The sequence below is a fragment of the Copidosoma floridanum genome, unplaced genomic scaffold (genome assembly GCF_036245765.1).
Source record: "Copidosoma floridanum isolate Cflo_tuat_1 unplaced genomic scaffold, Cflo_Japanese_pri ptg000031l, whole genome shotgun sequence".
Lineage (NCBI taxonomy): Eukaryota > Metazoa > Arthropoda > Insecta > Hymenoptera > Encyrtidae > Copidosoma > Copidosoma floridanum.
Window position 1 is genome coordinate 1,863,784 of NW_028321908.1, and position 16,760 is coordinate 1,880,543.

Below are 16,760 nucleotides of genomic sequence, written 5' to 3' on the forward strand. Positions count from 1 at the left end.
AACAGATAGTCAAAAATTGGGAGGTTGGAACCCAGAGTAAGCAGAGGCGGGCATAAAGCGTCACTGGTACATATATGTATATATATATATATATACATATATACATATGTATATATTTATAAAAGAACACTACGTCCTTCTCTGGGCTCTTAGCACTTTGAGACTGGAACAGGATGCGAATGGGGAAGAGTGTAAGGGGATTCCGTTTCACATTTGCCAGGATAATCAGTCCTATGGATGGGAAAATAACTCGTGAAAAACCAATCCCAGAATGGCTGGAGAATTCCCTTAGTTTCTAGAAAATGTCTATATAAGTTAATAGACATTAGGCCTAAACTTCTGCACATCTCCCGCTTACGTTGTCACAACCATAAGAGACAATCAATCGATCCGGAAAATCTCCAGCGCAGTGCAGCATACTCATCTGACTACCAACCGTGGCCGACTCCCTCTCTCTCTCTCTCTGTCTGTCTCTCTCTCTCTCTCTCTCTCTCTATATATATATATATATATATATATATATATATATATATATATATATGTGTGTGTGTGTGTGTGTGTGTGTGTGTGTATATCCCTATATTATATAGTTATTCAGGGTGGAGCATTCCAAACATCCACCCACAGCCCTCCAACAGCCCCTCTACATCCCCCCACAGACCCCCCACACCATTTTTCTTGTCCCCCCACAGCCCCCACAGACCCCCACACTATTTTTCTTGTCTTCCACAGCCTTTCCACACCATTTTCCTGTCCCATTACAACTTTTCTATTTAGTATAAATTCCCGCTATTAACAATGAATATAAATTTTACCTTTAAAGATTAGTTTTAAAAATAATTATTTTCATCTATTTTTTCACACCGCCAAGGAGGCGAATAGATGGATTTTATACGTACAGACAAAATATAAAATCCATGTTTAATTATCTAATAATATTGATAAATAATTTATGGAAAATTGTAATATAATTATTATCAAATCGTTCAAATTCATTGATAAGTATAAAGTTTTCTTTCTTTATTTGGTCCAACGTCTTTGAACGATGTCAAACAAGTTACTTTATTTAATACAAGTTTAAAAAAAAATCTTTCATTATTTTTTGGAGATGCAATGTTCAATCTACTTATTGCAAAATTTTCCATTACATTTTTTATTCTTCGCCAAAATTTTAATGAATTATTAAAAATGTAATATCCTGGAATGTTCTTATACTTTATAGATTTTGCAGAGTCATAATGTTCATTTAATTTGAACCAAGCTGTTAACTGTATCTCGTAGTTTTCTATAACAGTTTCAATATTATTTTTTTCAAATACCAGTTTTTGTTTGTTTTCAAGGTGAACAGCTAAATTTACAACTGATGACTTCTACCGCAAATTGGAAATTCTTATAATCTCCAAGCTGCTTCCATTGGATCTACTTATCTAGCATCAACGTAACTTTTGATTTCATCTAATATTTCTTTATCAGGGTCTTTTAATTTTTGGATTTTGATGTATGCTCTGTCACTACCTTTATGTATATGGTCATAAATGTATTTTATGCTTTGAGTAGATGCACAGAATTTGACGTTAATATGACATTTATATTTCATTAACAAAAATTTATTAAGCGGTACGACCATTGAATTATCTACCGAAATTTCATCTTTTCTCCAAATTTTATGAACATGTTGTTCGGAAGTATTATTATTTTTTCTATATTCAGGGTAACCATTTTTTAAAAATGAAGTTACGTTTGTAAAGGATTTGGGGTAATTTTTTGTAGATTTTTTATCAATCATACAAGGACTTTGTTCTGTATGAGGCTCATGAAGCATGTGTTTAATCACTTATTTTGTGAGCTTCGTATTACCAGAAAGAATTTTAGCTAAAAGAATTGCATCAATGTGCTCAGGTGTAACAATTTTTTTATTAGGATGCAAAGTTATAAAAACATGTGCATGAGGTGGACCACGATTTTGAAATTTGATGGTATATACGTATGCTAATACTATACTGAATATATCGTTTTCAAGATGTCATCCAAAACTGACACTCATTTCAAGTGAAATAGTGTAACAGTTAAGTTTGGAATATCATGTTGTATTTTTAGAAAATTTTGATGAAATTAACTCTAATTCTTTCTGTAGACATTGTATCTTGATGATGTTTTTGCATACATCTTAGGATTCCAACGTATGTGGATGGGAGTATAAAAAAATTTTCAATTTTTTCCTTCGTCTCAAAATTTTTAGAAATGTTGGATGCACTATTCACAATTGTGTCTAATAAACCTTAATAACATTCTATTCTTAATTTTTTTTTTTTTTTGATTATATATTAAAAAAATTAAGCGGTTGTATTCAATCATAACGTAAGAATGAATAAAAAACTGTTGTGTAAGCCGTCTCCCGTATAATAATGGATTAAGAGTAGTTTGATTTGGTCTGTAAGACAGTTAGGAATAATGTTGTAACATACTTAGTTTTTCGCTCTTATTTAAGTAATTTTTAAAATAACCGGTACTCCATCCTAAATCTCTTAAGGGTAAAAATAATGAAAATACCATAGGATCGATAGAATGAGACAGTTTATTTAAAAACGTTTCTTTAGGATAATTATTGGGTACATCTTTCGGGTATACACAAAGATCAAGACTTTTTGGTAGTTGAGAGTCTAAAACTGTAGTAGCACCGCATTCTGCTGTCAATGGTTTATTGTATGTATGTTTTTTCTGGACGGTTTTTCTTAAAAAAATCATTTTATAATCTGGTAGTTTTTCTACATTTATGATTTGATATAAATATTTGTTCTTTTCTACGATAGGATTTTCTTTCATAATTTTTGTCAAAGTTTTGATATATTTCTTAAGAATTTTACTATTATTTATAGATTTCAACCTTGAATCGATAACAATTTCATCATCACCATTTATATATAGCTGACTATTTTTTGGTTTTTCATTAAAATTAAAATTCAATGTATTTTGCGCAACATGAGAAATTTGTCCTTGAATTTTAATATTATATGTACTTTTTTCTTTTTGTTCTATTTCTCTAGTTACCAAAGATGCAAAACTCATTATTGTATTACCTGATAAGTATTCTGAAACTATCATCATGAAGTAAAAGCTCTTTTAATTCTAAATTATATTTACTTAACGGACTAAGACAAACTTTTCCCTTAAGAGAACACATTGATTTTTTTTTCTTCTGTCAAAAATACTGCTGAACAATACATGCACTTATAACTCATTTTACCATAAAACGCAGGATTTACTAATAAATTACTAATTTCATTAAGTATACTACTCAAAAATCGATATTAATTTTTATTATAAAATGTATTATTCCTTGTTTTATATTCAGTTTTCTTTTTTTTTCAATTTAATAAATGCAAGATTTCGTAGTTTTCTGTTGATACCAGTATTTTGATAACAGAATAACTGAAATGTACCTGAATCCACACTTCCTGAAAAATGAATGTTCAATTTCGAATCATTTAAACAATCACCAAAATATAACACGTTCACAAAATTCTGAATAACAATTGTAATGTGTGGATTTATTGTATCCACAAAATTTTGTACTTCAATTGACGTACCATAAGTCCTTGAATTATTCATTATTTCGAAATAATTTTCTGAATTCTTTAAATTTTGGAAATATTTATTTCCAACAATGAAATCAACATGAAAGTTCCATTTTTTTTATGACACTCATAACTATCATTATTCTTGTTCTAAAATTAAAATAGTCTTTACTATACAAAAAAAAAAGAAATTTTTAACAATCCATTCCAATCTGTTTGATATAAACTATTAACTAGTGAATTTTTTTATGGTTTAGGCTCAGTATGATTAACTATTAAGTTATTGTAAATCTTTTTGTTTGTTTTATGTTTAATGTATTACTTATTGAATTGTCAACTTCTGTTCAAATATCAATTTATTTTTTTAAGATTTGAATTTCTTATTTAAAAAAAAATTTTTCTCCTGAATCATAATAATTATTTATTACATCACATGATTCATTAGTAGTTTTTCTATTAAATTCGTTTTTTAGGGATGTATTATTGTTCAGAAATCGGTTTGAATTTCTATTTTTATCAATTCTTTTATGATTATTACGACAGATTTCTTTTTGTTTTCCGAACGACTTTTGTAAGCTTTCATCAATTAAATGTTTTGTAGGATTCCGAAAATCTAATGTATTATAATGACCAGAATTAATGTTTCAAAAAAAAAAAAACAAATTTAGTTTAAGATTACTGTTTGAATTTCGATGTGTTTAAATATTGTTGTTTAAAAAATTAACTATAACGTGAACATTAAATAAATATGAGAGACTTTTTATTTCAATACTTGAACCATAAGTCCCATTTTTTGACATTATGTTAACGTATTCATCACTACTTTTTATATTTTAATAGTAATCATTTCCTACTATAAATTCATGATCATTTTGCCATTTATTTACAACATTATCAATTACTAAAGAACGAGCTCTCATATGAAAATCTTTTTAACGATTTTTCCTACTTACAGTGTAGAATGCTGTGAAGAAATTATTTTCATATCTGTCGTTCAATCTAAAAATGAAAAATTTTTTCTAACCACTTATATCAATTAATAAAATATAGTATGCATAATCGTTAAGTCAGAATTTTGACGAAAGCGTTTTTTCAAGAAAAATTAAATCACGAGCAGATCTTATAATGTTTTTTTAAATTGATAAATAGTGATGTAATATGTGCATAAAAAATTTTAAATATTCATTTCTGTACATGGTAAGAAATACTAAAATAAATTAATTCTCACACTTGCAGTTTTTCAATATTCTTAAAAAAATGGAATAAAAGTAGTACACATGAAGTTAAAGTAATTATAGATTTATGGAAAAACCTTTTAAACTTTTACGCCAGGGGTTGGCACGTAGAGCGCGTAGAGGGGTGGAGCCCCACTAGTGTATATACATATATGGACGAGCTACTAAGTTTCAACATATATTAAAAGCTGATTGTTTTTCTCGAGAGCAGGAGCACATGTTTGGGCCTGTGCACTTGCAATTTTTTCGTTTGTTTATGAAAGGGGGGCGTGGGCAGTACAAGAGTAAGTCTTTGTATGTGAGGTGCATGTCATAACAGGTCTGTAGTGGGGCTGTACATCAGACCTACGGGCTTATCAAAAATTCGCGCAACTCTTGGTCAGCTCTGTGTTCAGCTACCAAGTAGCACGCATCTTTGACGTGTTTCATCAAAAACAGCCAACTGCTTCTTCGAGGCATAGTGCCGAATGCAGGGGACTACTGCTTGTCTTACTATACAAAAACTATGCTTTCGAAGGTATGAGATTGCGTATCTGTATGAGCGTGCATATGAATAGAATTATAAAAAAGATGGTACAAAGGGCGTATAAATGTTATTTAAGTATGTGTTTGTCGTCAGATGATACCATCGGTTTGCTATGCAAACTATACAAGGAATGATAAATAATATGAGAGAAAGTCTTACAAAAGCAATACTCATCAGCACAAAGGATGGAAAAATATTTTTTTCAAAGTAGCCAAGGATATTTTCATACCTTAGGTTGGTAAGATTAGAACGAGGTTTATCTAAAAAACTTGTTTTGTCTTATTTTTTCTGATTCGAGTAAATTTTAATTTCTTTTCCTTTTCTCTCTCAATTTTATTGAATTCATTTTATTGGGCATGCAACCCTATTTAGTTTGGATGTTACGTTCACGACTGATACATTAGTATTCACTAATATCCGGAGCGTTCACGTCATAATAACATGCATTCACTATATGGTGTCTCACACTCGAGACAGCTTGTATCTGCTAGTTAGTACGAGATTCTCAGTTAGTACAAGAATTAATGTTATTTGTTATTTTTGATTTTTAATCGTATAAAAACAAAGTATAGTTTTTCAGAATGTTTTTTTACTAAAACGGCGAATGGTGGTAAAATAACTGTACCCCCTCCCCTCCAAGTAGATAAATCCATTCTGTCAGTCGCGCTGACACCTAAAAAGACGGGCATATCATTTTGAAAAAAAGAAACGAAATTAAAGAATGTTTAAATAGTATATTACGCACCAAGGTAGTGAAGTACGGCATTCCCTCCTGGGTGGGTAATTGCCTCCAGAGCCGAAAGCGAGGCTGGCAAACACCCAGGAGATGATGCCGTACTTTGTTTCCGAGGCCCGTATAAGATTTTTTTCTCTTCCTCCACTGAAAATATGACGTTTTTCCCTGATTTAAGAGAGAAAAGTGCAACATAATCTTTCAGGTAAAAATCGCATTTACTGCTTATAACGTAAAGTATTATGGCATCCTCTGTGAATAAATTACCTCCCGATCCGTAGGCGAGGGTAGTAACCACGCAGAGAATTGCACAATACTTTTCCTACGAGCAGTACATGCGATTTTTACCTGGAAGGAAGGTAGCACTTTGCTCCTTAAAATCAGAAAATAAAGTCTTACTTTCAGTGGGGGTATTAGAAAAATTATTTTATGGAAGCAAACAAAAGTTTAAAAACGCTAATAGTCATAAGTGTAAAAAAGATATACAATATCAATTTTTCAGATGTAACAAAAGTTAATACGTTAGTAGGATTAGATGGACTAAAGGAACAGATAAAAGAAGTAGTAAACATGATTACCCTTGTAAGGAAGGATATTAGTCAAACTATTATGAAATCAAAAGGAGGATGGAAAACATAGAAAGGCCACATAAGGTGATCATGGACCATTTAACCTACTGGGAAGTATAGTTAGTAAACCAGTTGGTAAACCTGAAGGCTGTTGAAGAGAAAGTCAAAAAGATGTAAGTAAATACAAGTTTAATTAATACTACTGTACGGCTTAAAGTTAATTTGAACCCTACTACATGCAACGTGAACTTGAGTTAACTGATTGGGAAAAACTTTGATAAAAACACTCACAAAACTCTTCAAATGCACGAGAAAAAAAACTTTTAAAGCCTACTATCGTGAGAGACGACTTGCAAGTAGAATAAATAGGAATAGAACATTTAGTCAAGTATGATTACAAGCTTATCCCAAACACTAAGTTTAAAATATTTTCAGAATATTTTACTTGTGGATTGAGAACCCGTAATTAGTTGTACGTAATTGATGAATCCATTTAAGTTTATAATGTACCAGATGATAAAATACTTGACAAACATAAATACAAAGTAAGGGATGTACTCATTAGGAGAATTGATAAAAGATACCGCTTAAGACAGCTTATATAAAAGATAACATGTTGGTCTTAAAGAAAATAAAAGAATTTAAAGAATGTGAATTAAATGAATTCACAAACTCAATCAGAAAAGGTTGTATAAAATTCAACTTCTAACCAGAGTCTGCCACTTAATTTTAGGACAAATTTAAAGATATAGTACGTTAATATGATAATCTTATGATTCTCCTTTATTGAAAGAAGAAAAGAGAAACGCGTTTTATAATGTAATTGTACCCTTGGTTCGTAACTTGCTAAATGTAAACTTTTATACCAGGTTAATAAAGGTGAGATGATAAGTTATCGTTAACTTATATCGTATGTTTTAAAGGCTGAGGCACAAAAAACGCTAAGAAGATCAACTTCAACGGTACCTGCTGCCCTGCAGGTCTCAAAAGTAGACATCCTCTCCCCCCCACTTAGGTGAATAAGAAACGGAAAAATGAAAATAATAACAGTAACGGCAATAATAACGAACGGCAGAAAACAATTAATGCAAAAAAAATTAAAAAGAATAAAAAAACAGACCAGGAACTGGGTGACAATAAGTAAGAGAACGCAAATAAAAACCAATAACAGTAAGGTTGACACTTGTGCGTTGGAGCCTGAACTCTTTTCTTAGCATCCGTGAGTGTAAATATAAGTAATAAATTGAGAAATCTTGCTGAGTTTATTGCAGACTTGAGTGCTACTGAGCCCTTAATAAATTCAAAGCTAATTTTAAGTAAATTTCAAAATAAGGATATAGGTCATATAAAATATGCTAATTAAGATACTTTAGCAGACTTAAGAACAGAGTGGAAATATAGTAGGATAGAATAATAACAAATAAGAAAATCCTACTGGGTAGTCAGACTTGACATTGATAATAGTACAAATCGTCTATGTACTAACAAAATTTAATCCAGATATTTCACGTGAAGGGTGGTTTTAGAAATGAATACAATAAAGAAAAGTATAATAAAAATAATCAATTAAGAAATTGCAAAGAATCAGGGAAAATATAATGTACAAATAACAATAAATAATCAAGATATTAGGAAGCATCAGGTAGAAAAATATCTGAGTTTTAATAACACAACAAGCGACAGGAAAATTTTTGATTGAATGGATGTTGATAAAATAAAACCAGAAAGCATGATTACTTTAATCATTGAAAGTAATTCAAATTTTGAGTTAAATGAAAAATCTAAGAGGAACAAATACGTGATTTTACGGTATGCCAGAATAAGCCACAGTTTTATAACATATTGAAAAGATGTTCAATAGAAATTTCTATCTATTTAGAAATTTCCAAGTATTAAACCCCTAAAGAAGACAACTTTTAATAAAAATATACTTTCATGCGGTGTACGTGTAATTTTAAAGTTAAAGAAGCTGTCGTTCAAAAAAAATTCAGACAAGAGCAACTGAACCACTTCAAAAAGCTCATAAATCACATTTAAAAGGATACAGATTTATCGTTATGTTTATATGTGATTTCTCGAGACTCGCTCTTGCATATCTGATACGAAATAAGTGACACTAGCTAGTGCCTGAAAGCGTTTGTCAAAAGTTTAAGAAAATTGTTAGGAAAGGATGTAAACGCTTGTTATTTGAGGACGGGTCAAGGAACTAAGTTTATTGGAGAATATACAAAGAAAGTCATAAAGTAATTGAAAACGGAATATTAACTAGTCTGCCCTAACATTCCTCAGCATATTGATGTGTCAGAACGTTTAAATTAAACTGTACAAGGCAAAGTAAGAGCATATAGAAGATCAAGATGCCTAGTCTACGTTCAAGTGCAAAGGAAGACGGGACCTAAATTCAGTTTTGACGTAAGAAGAACTACTCTCATCAGGTATACTTTAACAGGTTCTCCTTGTTTTAAATCTGAAGCAAGATCTATAAGAGTAGGAACGTCATATTCAGTGAGAAGGTTATGTATGGCGATGTATATTTAAAAACTGGTATCAAAGATTGGAAGTAAATGTAATTTGATAAAAAGAAGGAAAAAGGTTAAACAAGAAGGGAGAGAGACATTGATATTGAAAGGAAGAAAGGAAGACCACGCAAAATACAAACGCACACTGAAGATGATAGTCAGTATGTTTTGTTGGTTCATATCAACAAAGACCCCACCTCCTACAATAAAGCCATGAATCCTGTAGAATACAAAGATGGGGAATATTCAGTCGAGAAAAAACTAACGTCTATAAAGAAAAACGAAGTTTGGACTCTGGTAGATTGACTGACTTATAATCCAGGAAACAGAAAATCGAGCTGACTCTAGATAAATCTTTAAAAGAAAGTTGGATGGAGAGGAAGAAATTAAATTTAGAGTCAGACAAGTAATTCAAGGGTTCAAAAATAATATTATGAGCGGTCTACAAGATACTTACACTCCGGATTCAAGACTGGCTCTGGTCAGATCTATTTTTGCTGTTGTCAACAAACATGATATACAAATGTGTCAACTGGATCATAAAACGGCCTTATTACATGACACTATTTCAGAAGAAAGATATATGTAAATCACTAAAGGATTAAGCCTGCCAAACGGAGTTACACTACGTAAGGTAAACAAACTGAATAAGTTTCTGTATAAACTTAAAATAAGTCCCAAACGATGGTATAAAAAGTTTACCAAGGTTGTAAATAAAAAGGAACTTAAAGCCTTCCAAAATAAACCCTGTTAATTAACTTAAAAATCTACTGGTAAAGTTCTCATTCTACTAGTATATGTAGATAAAATGCTATTGGTTGGCTATTGTTTAGATAAACTTACAGATATCAAAAGACAGTTAGTAAAGGAGTTCAAAACAACGGATTTAAGAGAAGTTAACAATTTCTTAGGCATAAAAGTAACCAGATATAGAAATATAAGTACTATCAAACTGACTGAAGAAAGTTACATTAAAAAAATTTTGGAGCGATTTATTTGGTTTCTACAACTCTCATCCTCAAAGAACGCCCGTGGTAACAAATAAAGTGTTGTATAAACAGAGGAAGAGAAGGATGAAACTAAAGGCGAAAGAATACGAGATATAAATGAAACTAGCGACAGAAAGTTGTATCGAGAAGCTATAGAAAGTCCGCTGTACTTAGCCAATATAGTCCGACTGGCCATATATTATGCTGTAAATGAACTGAGCAGACGTTAGTTAAATCCAATGGCTGAGAAATGGAAGACGGTTCATAAGCTGTTCAGATATGTTCACGGGAAAAAGAGAAAAAGATTAACTTATAGAGCGAAAGGAAGTGACGTAGAGTCTTATTCTAACGTGAGTTTCGCTGGCTGCAAAAAAATATCTAGTTTTAACAGGATACATAGTTTAACTTTACGGAGATTCTGTTCCTAGGAAAACCTATAAGCAGAGTTATATCTTCCTATTAACCTATCAATATGGGTACTTAGTCGCCAGTGCAGCTTGTCAGGAGCTGATGGCAGTAAGAAACCCTCTGGTTCCTGTAGCAGATCAAAAATTTCACCTTGTGATTTTCTGGTGTAAGAACAAATCAGCCAAGGTCAGTGCTGAAACAGTAGGAGAAAACAAACAAAGACACATATCAGAATTCAAGGCTCACTATGTCAAGGAGTGTGTTGCTCCCAAAAGACTAGAAATCAGGTGGATTGCCTCTAGAAATCGAGTAGCTGATATATTTACAAAGTCTATCTTATTTGAATTACATGAATGGATGACTTAACAAATCTTGAACGAATGAGACTACCAGATGTATATTTAAAGTTATTAAATAGTAATAAACCTTTTTTTTGTTATAGGACCTAATGAAAATTTATCTACCCAGCTATCTAAAGAAATTGTCTGCTTATTTTATTTTATTGTTTATTTTAAATTATTAATCCTTTATACATACATAATTTTTGGTAATAAAATAGGTACCACCAAATAAAGAAATAGGAAAGAGTGTAAGGTTATAACCAAGGGTATTCATATATTTTTTGTTTATTAGCTCCCTGCGGTATATATATATTTTTATGTTCGTTGACTTTCTGTATATATATATATACATATATGGATACTTTTTTACACGTGCTGTGCTTGCGCGCACTCAGTCAGTCTCTGATGGGCAGCTCTAATGCTAACTAACCTGTTATTGTGTGTTATACATCGATTTCTCATTTCAGTAAGACAAATTTTTGAGCCAGAAAATAAAACACCTCAAAATTTTAATTTACCTTTACCTCTAAAAAATAGAAGGTAAAATCATGTAATGTCACAAACATGATTACGAATAGTTGAAGAATATCTTATAATTTGTGTACTGTATAAAACAATATAAAACAAATTTTCATTAAATTTGGAAGAATAAACAAAAAGCTATTATTATCAATGTTACGCGTGGTACAAGTAATATAATTATACATAGAAATAAACTAGATATTTTATTTCAACCAAAAAAAATATTTGGCCGATAGAGTTGCTTTGACTGAAGTTGCTTTATTATAACTTTTAAATAGAATTTCAAGTCGTCAAACTTTTAAACTATCAATAGAATTAAACAATGTTAAAAGGTTATTCGTGCAATTAAACTCTAGAAAGAAGAGATTTCTTAAAGTTGATTTATATATTTGCGGTAAAAATGAATAATCAAAAAAAAATTAATAAATAGTTGATCTGATTTAAAGAGATTCACACAACTACAATAAACTTTTAAAAACAAGCAAATAATTAAAAATCTGTAAATATACAGGTAGCAGAAATATAAATATGTTTAAAAAAATACTTTTCTACAAATAATTAGTATGTAAATTTTAAATCAAAGTTATAACTTTTGTTTGGATGATTTTCAACTTTTTTAACGATTCAAAAAGGTAACAAATATAAATACAAAATTATTTATCGTCTTAAGAAAATGGTAAACAGATTATTCAAGGAACAAAACTTTAAATTCCATTAAAAAAAATGTTGCTTACCACATTGTAGATAAAGCAATTTATAAAAAATAAATAACAGTTCATCTTATATCAACATCTGTATTTTACTAAAAAAATTATGAATATTATTTGTAAGATCTTTAACTGTATGAGTTCATTTTAAAACTTTGAGTAGTAACAACGTTAGTAAGAAATCTTATGAAAAAAAAATTGTAATGTTATGTAATGAAGCGATATAAGGAGTAACAAAATTTATAAAATTCAATATTGAAGCAAAAATAATGAGTGCTAAGGAAATGATGAGTAGAGTAATAATCCCTTGTAAACTTTATTAAAAGGAAAACTAACATCTATACCACTTTTTTTACTAAAAAAAAAAATTTATTTTTTATAAAACTTCTATGTTCCTTTTGTTAGTGTCAGGATTAAAGAGAGGTTATAATACAGATAGCATTAAAACAAATTGTAAATAGAAAGTGTAGCGTGAAAAAATTTCTTATGCACTAATTTTTTAAATTAAAAAAATGTATACTTATCGTATGTAGATTTTTAATAAATACAAAATACTGCTTTATATTTATAGATTGTAGTTAAAAATAAAATGGATTAAGGACTTGTCAGCATTTTGTTTTTTGTTAAGAACCAAACAAATTTAAATCTTTTAACACACATTCCTATACATTTGTAGAGTACGCTTACCTACAGTTATATCCGTCCTTCTGGACCATGAAATGGACTGTAACTGAAAGTACAAGTATAACAGTTGGTTAGTGTGCATATTCATAAAAAATTTGAGTGTTTCATACGGTACTATTATATATATCAAATTTATAGATTCTTGTTTTAAAATAACGTAGTGGAGAGCTGACTCATAAAGCTTGTAGAGGACTAAGCCCCACTACTGTATATATACCTATATATAAATTTGTTATTGTGCTTACAAACTACAACTTATATGTCACTGTTAGACTCATTTTACTTTATCGAGTTATAAATAAGTAGAGAGTGGAAGTAATTTTAAATTCATTGATAAGCGTAAACGAAGTGTATATAATTACTAAACTGTATAAGTAGTCACATTTTTTGTTACATCATTGAAACTTGTACATTATTCAATAACCAGGTTTTATTATTCACCCATACATACAAGTAATACTAAACTGAACCAATAAACTCGGAAGTTATTTGCCTCTTGGCTTAGTTGAAACTACTTAGCTAAATTGATGAATGTCCTAGTAATTTTTAATTAACTGTGGTATCTCGAGTGCACAGAAGATATCACATTACAAAATCTAGTCTTTAATTTTGAAGGCTAATCTGCGAAAATTGGACTCCATGCAAATACGTAGCAAGGAGAAGTGAAAGATTTAGTAAACTATTGGACTGTAGTTAAACTTCTTGGTCTTACATAAAAAACGATAAAACTAAGTATTAAAGTAAAAAAATTAAATTGATTTATTACGAAGTTGATGAATAAAATATGTATCAACATATTAATAGTTGGAGTACTGCTAATAAAACTTAACTTTTACACATAAATGTCATGGCTTTGTGAGGCTGTGGTCCTAATAAAATTACTCAATATATAAAAAAATAAGAAACATATGACATTTAAACGTACGAGTTGTATAAATCACAAAAAATATAAGCTTCTACTAGATCTATGTCACGGTATTGTAAGACTACAATTTTTTTTGGTTCACAAAAAAGTTAAACATTATACAACATATAACAAGATACCATGCGTATTTATGCATATTATAATTTGTGTCAGTTTTTTCTATAGACAAAAATTAGCAACAATAGATCCATTGGAAATATGCAATATAATGAATAAATAATTAACAAAATAATAAATATAAATAAAAATAAAATATTAAATAAAAATGTATCATATAAACGTTGGAAAAAAATTTAACACACCAGATAGAGCTTGATCTTGTATACGAAAATGTTAATGAGATAGAATAACTAAGTTTTTAAAAATTCAGACAGTAATGTGGACTAATCGAAGATATCCGTAGAAAACAATGTTATTTTTACAATAAACTTTTTTGAATGTAATTCATTAAAAAAAAAAAATTTTGCATATTCTTAAGTCTTTAAAGAATATACATGTATAGCCGTACTCAAATGTATATTTGGAAACAAAAGAAAAAACATCAGATCATGCATCGTTTGTTTAACATACGATTTCACGTCTTTCTTATTTAATTTTTGATGAATCTCGTTGAATCTGGACATAAACTTATTTTAAGAAGTGTTAAAAATCTGCTAACTTATCTTTTTCTTATAAAATAGCTATTTGTTTAATAAATAATGTTATACAGTTAGAAAATTATATCAACCTCATGGATAAGGTAAGCAACTCTGATTTTCTACAGATTGCATTTAAATCAACTAAATATTCTTCTGCGGAATAATATGCTTTTAAACATTTATTTTACTAAGCAGATTTGAACTTACAAAATATTGGAATACTGCAATAATGTTACAAAAAACCAATAATAATAATTTTATCGTTCTCACTAACAGGATTTTAATTAAATTCTTTAAATTATTACGACACTCATTTGGAATTAAATATACAGCTATTTAACTCTATTTGTATCATTCGTTCCAGATAAAAATCACACCAGTTTTTTATTGCGATCCAAAATGACACTAACCCTAAAAAAAAGCCATCAATCCGATGACATAAACCTAAGTACATCAGGTATTCAGATCTCTACTAAAAACTCTACAGCTACTCATCCGGATCTATCAATGAAATGTTTTAACCCGAATAATAAAATGAAGAATTTTGTTAATATTGAACTACCCTTAGAAAAACAGAGGTACGTACATTTTTTATGTAATACGTTTTTTGGTCTTCTTTCTAATAAGTCCCCTAATGATTTCTTAACGATTAATTGTTGTAAAAAAAATAATAAAAACAAAGTTCTTTGCCATCGAAGATTGTTATTCTCTTGTATTATACATAAAACTAGTAATGTTGATTAAAATGAAATAAGTATGTTTTTAAAACATATGTATTTGACTTAAAACCAGAAAACTCAAAAGGTGTAATTATTAATTTAATAAGTTTAGTGTATTTGCATTTGACCATTTTATTTCTACAAAGCTTTATCAAATATTAATTAAAGACAAAAAGTCGAAAGTCGTCGTTACATCACGTTGGCATGTCAGTACAAACCCCTGCTACTTAGATACAAATTTTCTTTGACGAACAAAGGTAAGACAGGTAGGAGACATTCCCCCACCATTGATAGCTTCTTCTTCTAACTTAACTAGTGCAGCGGAAGCTTTTTCACATTTTAGTCACGAAAGGAGATGAAATTTCCCTTTTCCTCAGTGAGAAAATTTTTTTATTCTATACAGTTATAGTTTTTTTTTCTTTTTAAATGTCCAGAACTCTTTTTTCATTTATTTTTGCGTGATATCTAAATAATAAAAATGCGGTGTGAGAAAAAAAGTTAAAAAATCTATGAGTTTAGTTTAAAATTTAAAGCTTTAACAGTAAAGCTTACAGAAAATGACACAATGTCATACAAAAAATTGAAATGGTACAGCCTTGTGACACTATTAGAGTGATCTTGTTCTCGTTCTTCTTCAAACTCAATAGTTTTATCGTTATAACATGCAGTTATCTTTAGAGACATGTTGGAGCCTTCAATTTTTATGTCCTGAAAGTTGCTTTCGTTTGTGAAAAAATGCTTCTCAAGGTCTGCAAATGTTACTTTGAATGTGCTTCTATCTAAAATTATTATAGAAATACATTTAAAATATATGCTTAACAGATAAACTACAGGTTACCTATCGTTGTCAAGCAGTTTTTCATATTTCAGGCTAACTTCAGATTTTTGTCAATGATTTATTCAAGTTATAAAGATAGAAAAAAATCTGGTTGAGTAATCGTTGATGCTACCTTACGCTAAAGAGATTAATTACTACTAACTCCCTTACTCTTTATAATCGTAAATAGAGTGATGGTAAGAACTTGTAATAAGTTAAAACCAGTAGTATTCTTCTACATATAGAAAGGTCAGAATTGATTTCCTCCTTATAAAAAATCGAAACCACCTTTTTTTTAAGACACATATCGTGATCGCTCTGTATCTTAAAGAAATATCGATATTGCTGTGCACCTGAAAAAAATTATTGGTATGTATAAATAATATAATATTTATCATTTATCTTAACATGTTTGTTTATTTTGTAACGACATACCTAATTTATAACATTAGTAATAGTTGGTATGTGGACAAGTTCTTTTTTTTTTTTAAGACTATTTAACAATTACTGATTTCTGACTTTCTTCTTATATCGACTTTTCTTTCTCGTTAAGATAGATATCACTTACTTTTTGGGTCCATAATCGACATCCCATATTATTTCAAGAAAGGACCTAGAATTTCGAAAGAGAAGATTAATTCAAACTGGCAGAAGAAATCCAGAGATAAGGCTAATAACAAAAACCCACACACACACTCACTTACACACACGCGTGCGCGCGTGCGTTTACGTACAGAGAGAGAAAGAGAGAAAGTTATAGTACTCTATTTAAATTCTAAACCTTATAAAATACTTTATATTGTAATACGTGTGATTTCGTTATGTAATTCTTTGCCCGTGATAACGCTTTCTT

The 16,760-nt window shown here is 29.7% G+C and overlaps 1 protein-coding gene across 1 annotated transcript in view; it reads left to right on the top strand.

Annotated features, from left to right (window-relative positions):
- The window catches only part of LOC106641726 (SH2 domain-containing adapter heavyweight), a 255,878-nt gene that overhangs the window by 73,668 nt on the left and 165,450 nt on the right, over window positions 1-16,760 (top strand). Inside the window, exon 2 of the mRNA XM_089597220.1 lies at window positions 14,736-14,949. Coding sequence (XP_089453346.1) covers window positions 14,736-14,949 — 214 coding nt within the window. The remainder of the gene's footprint in view (window positions 1-14,735; window positions 14,950-16,760) is intronic.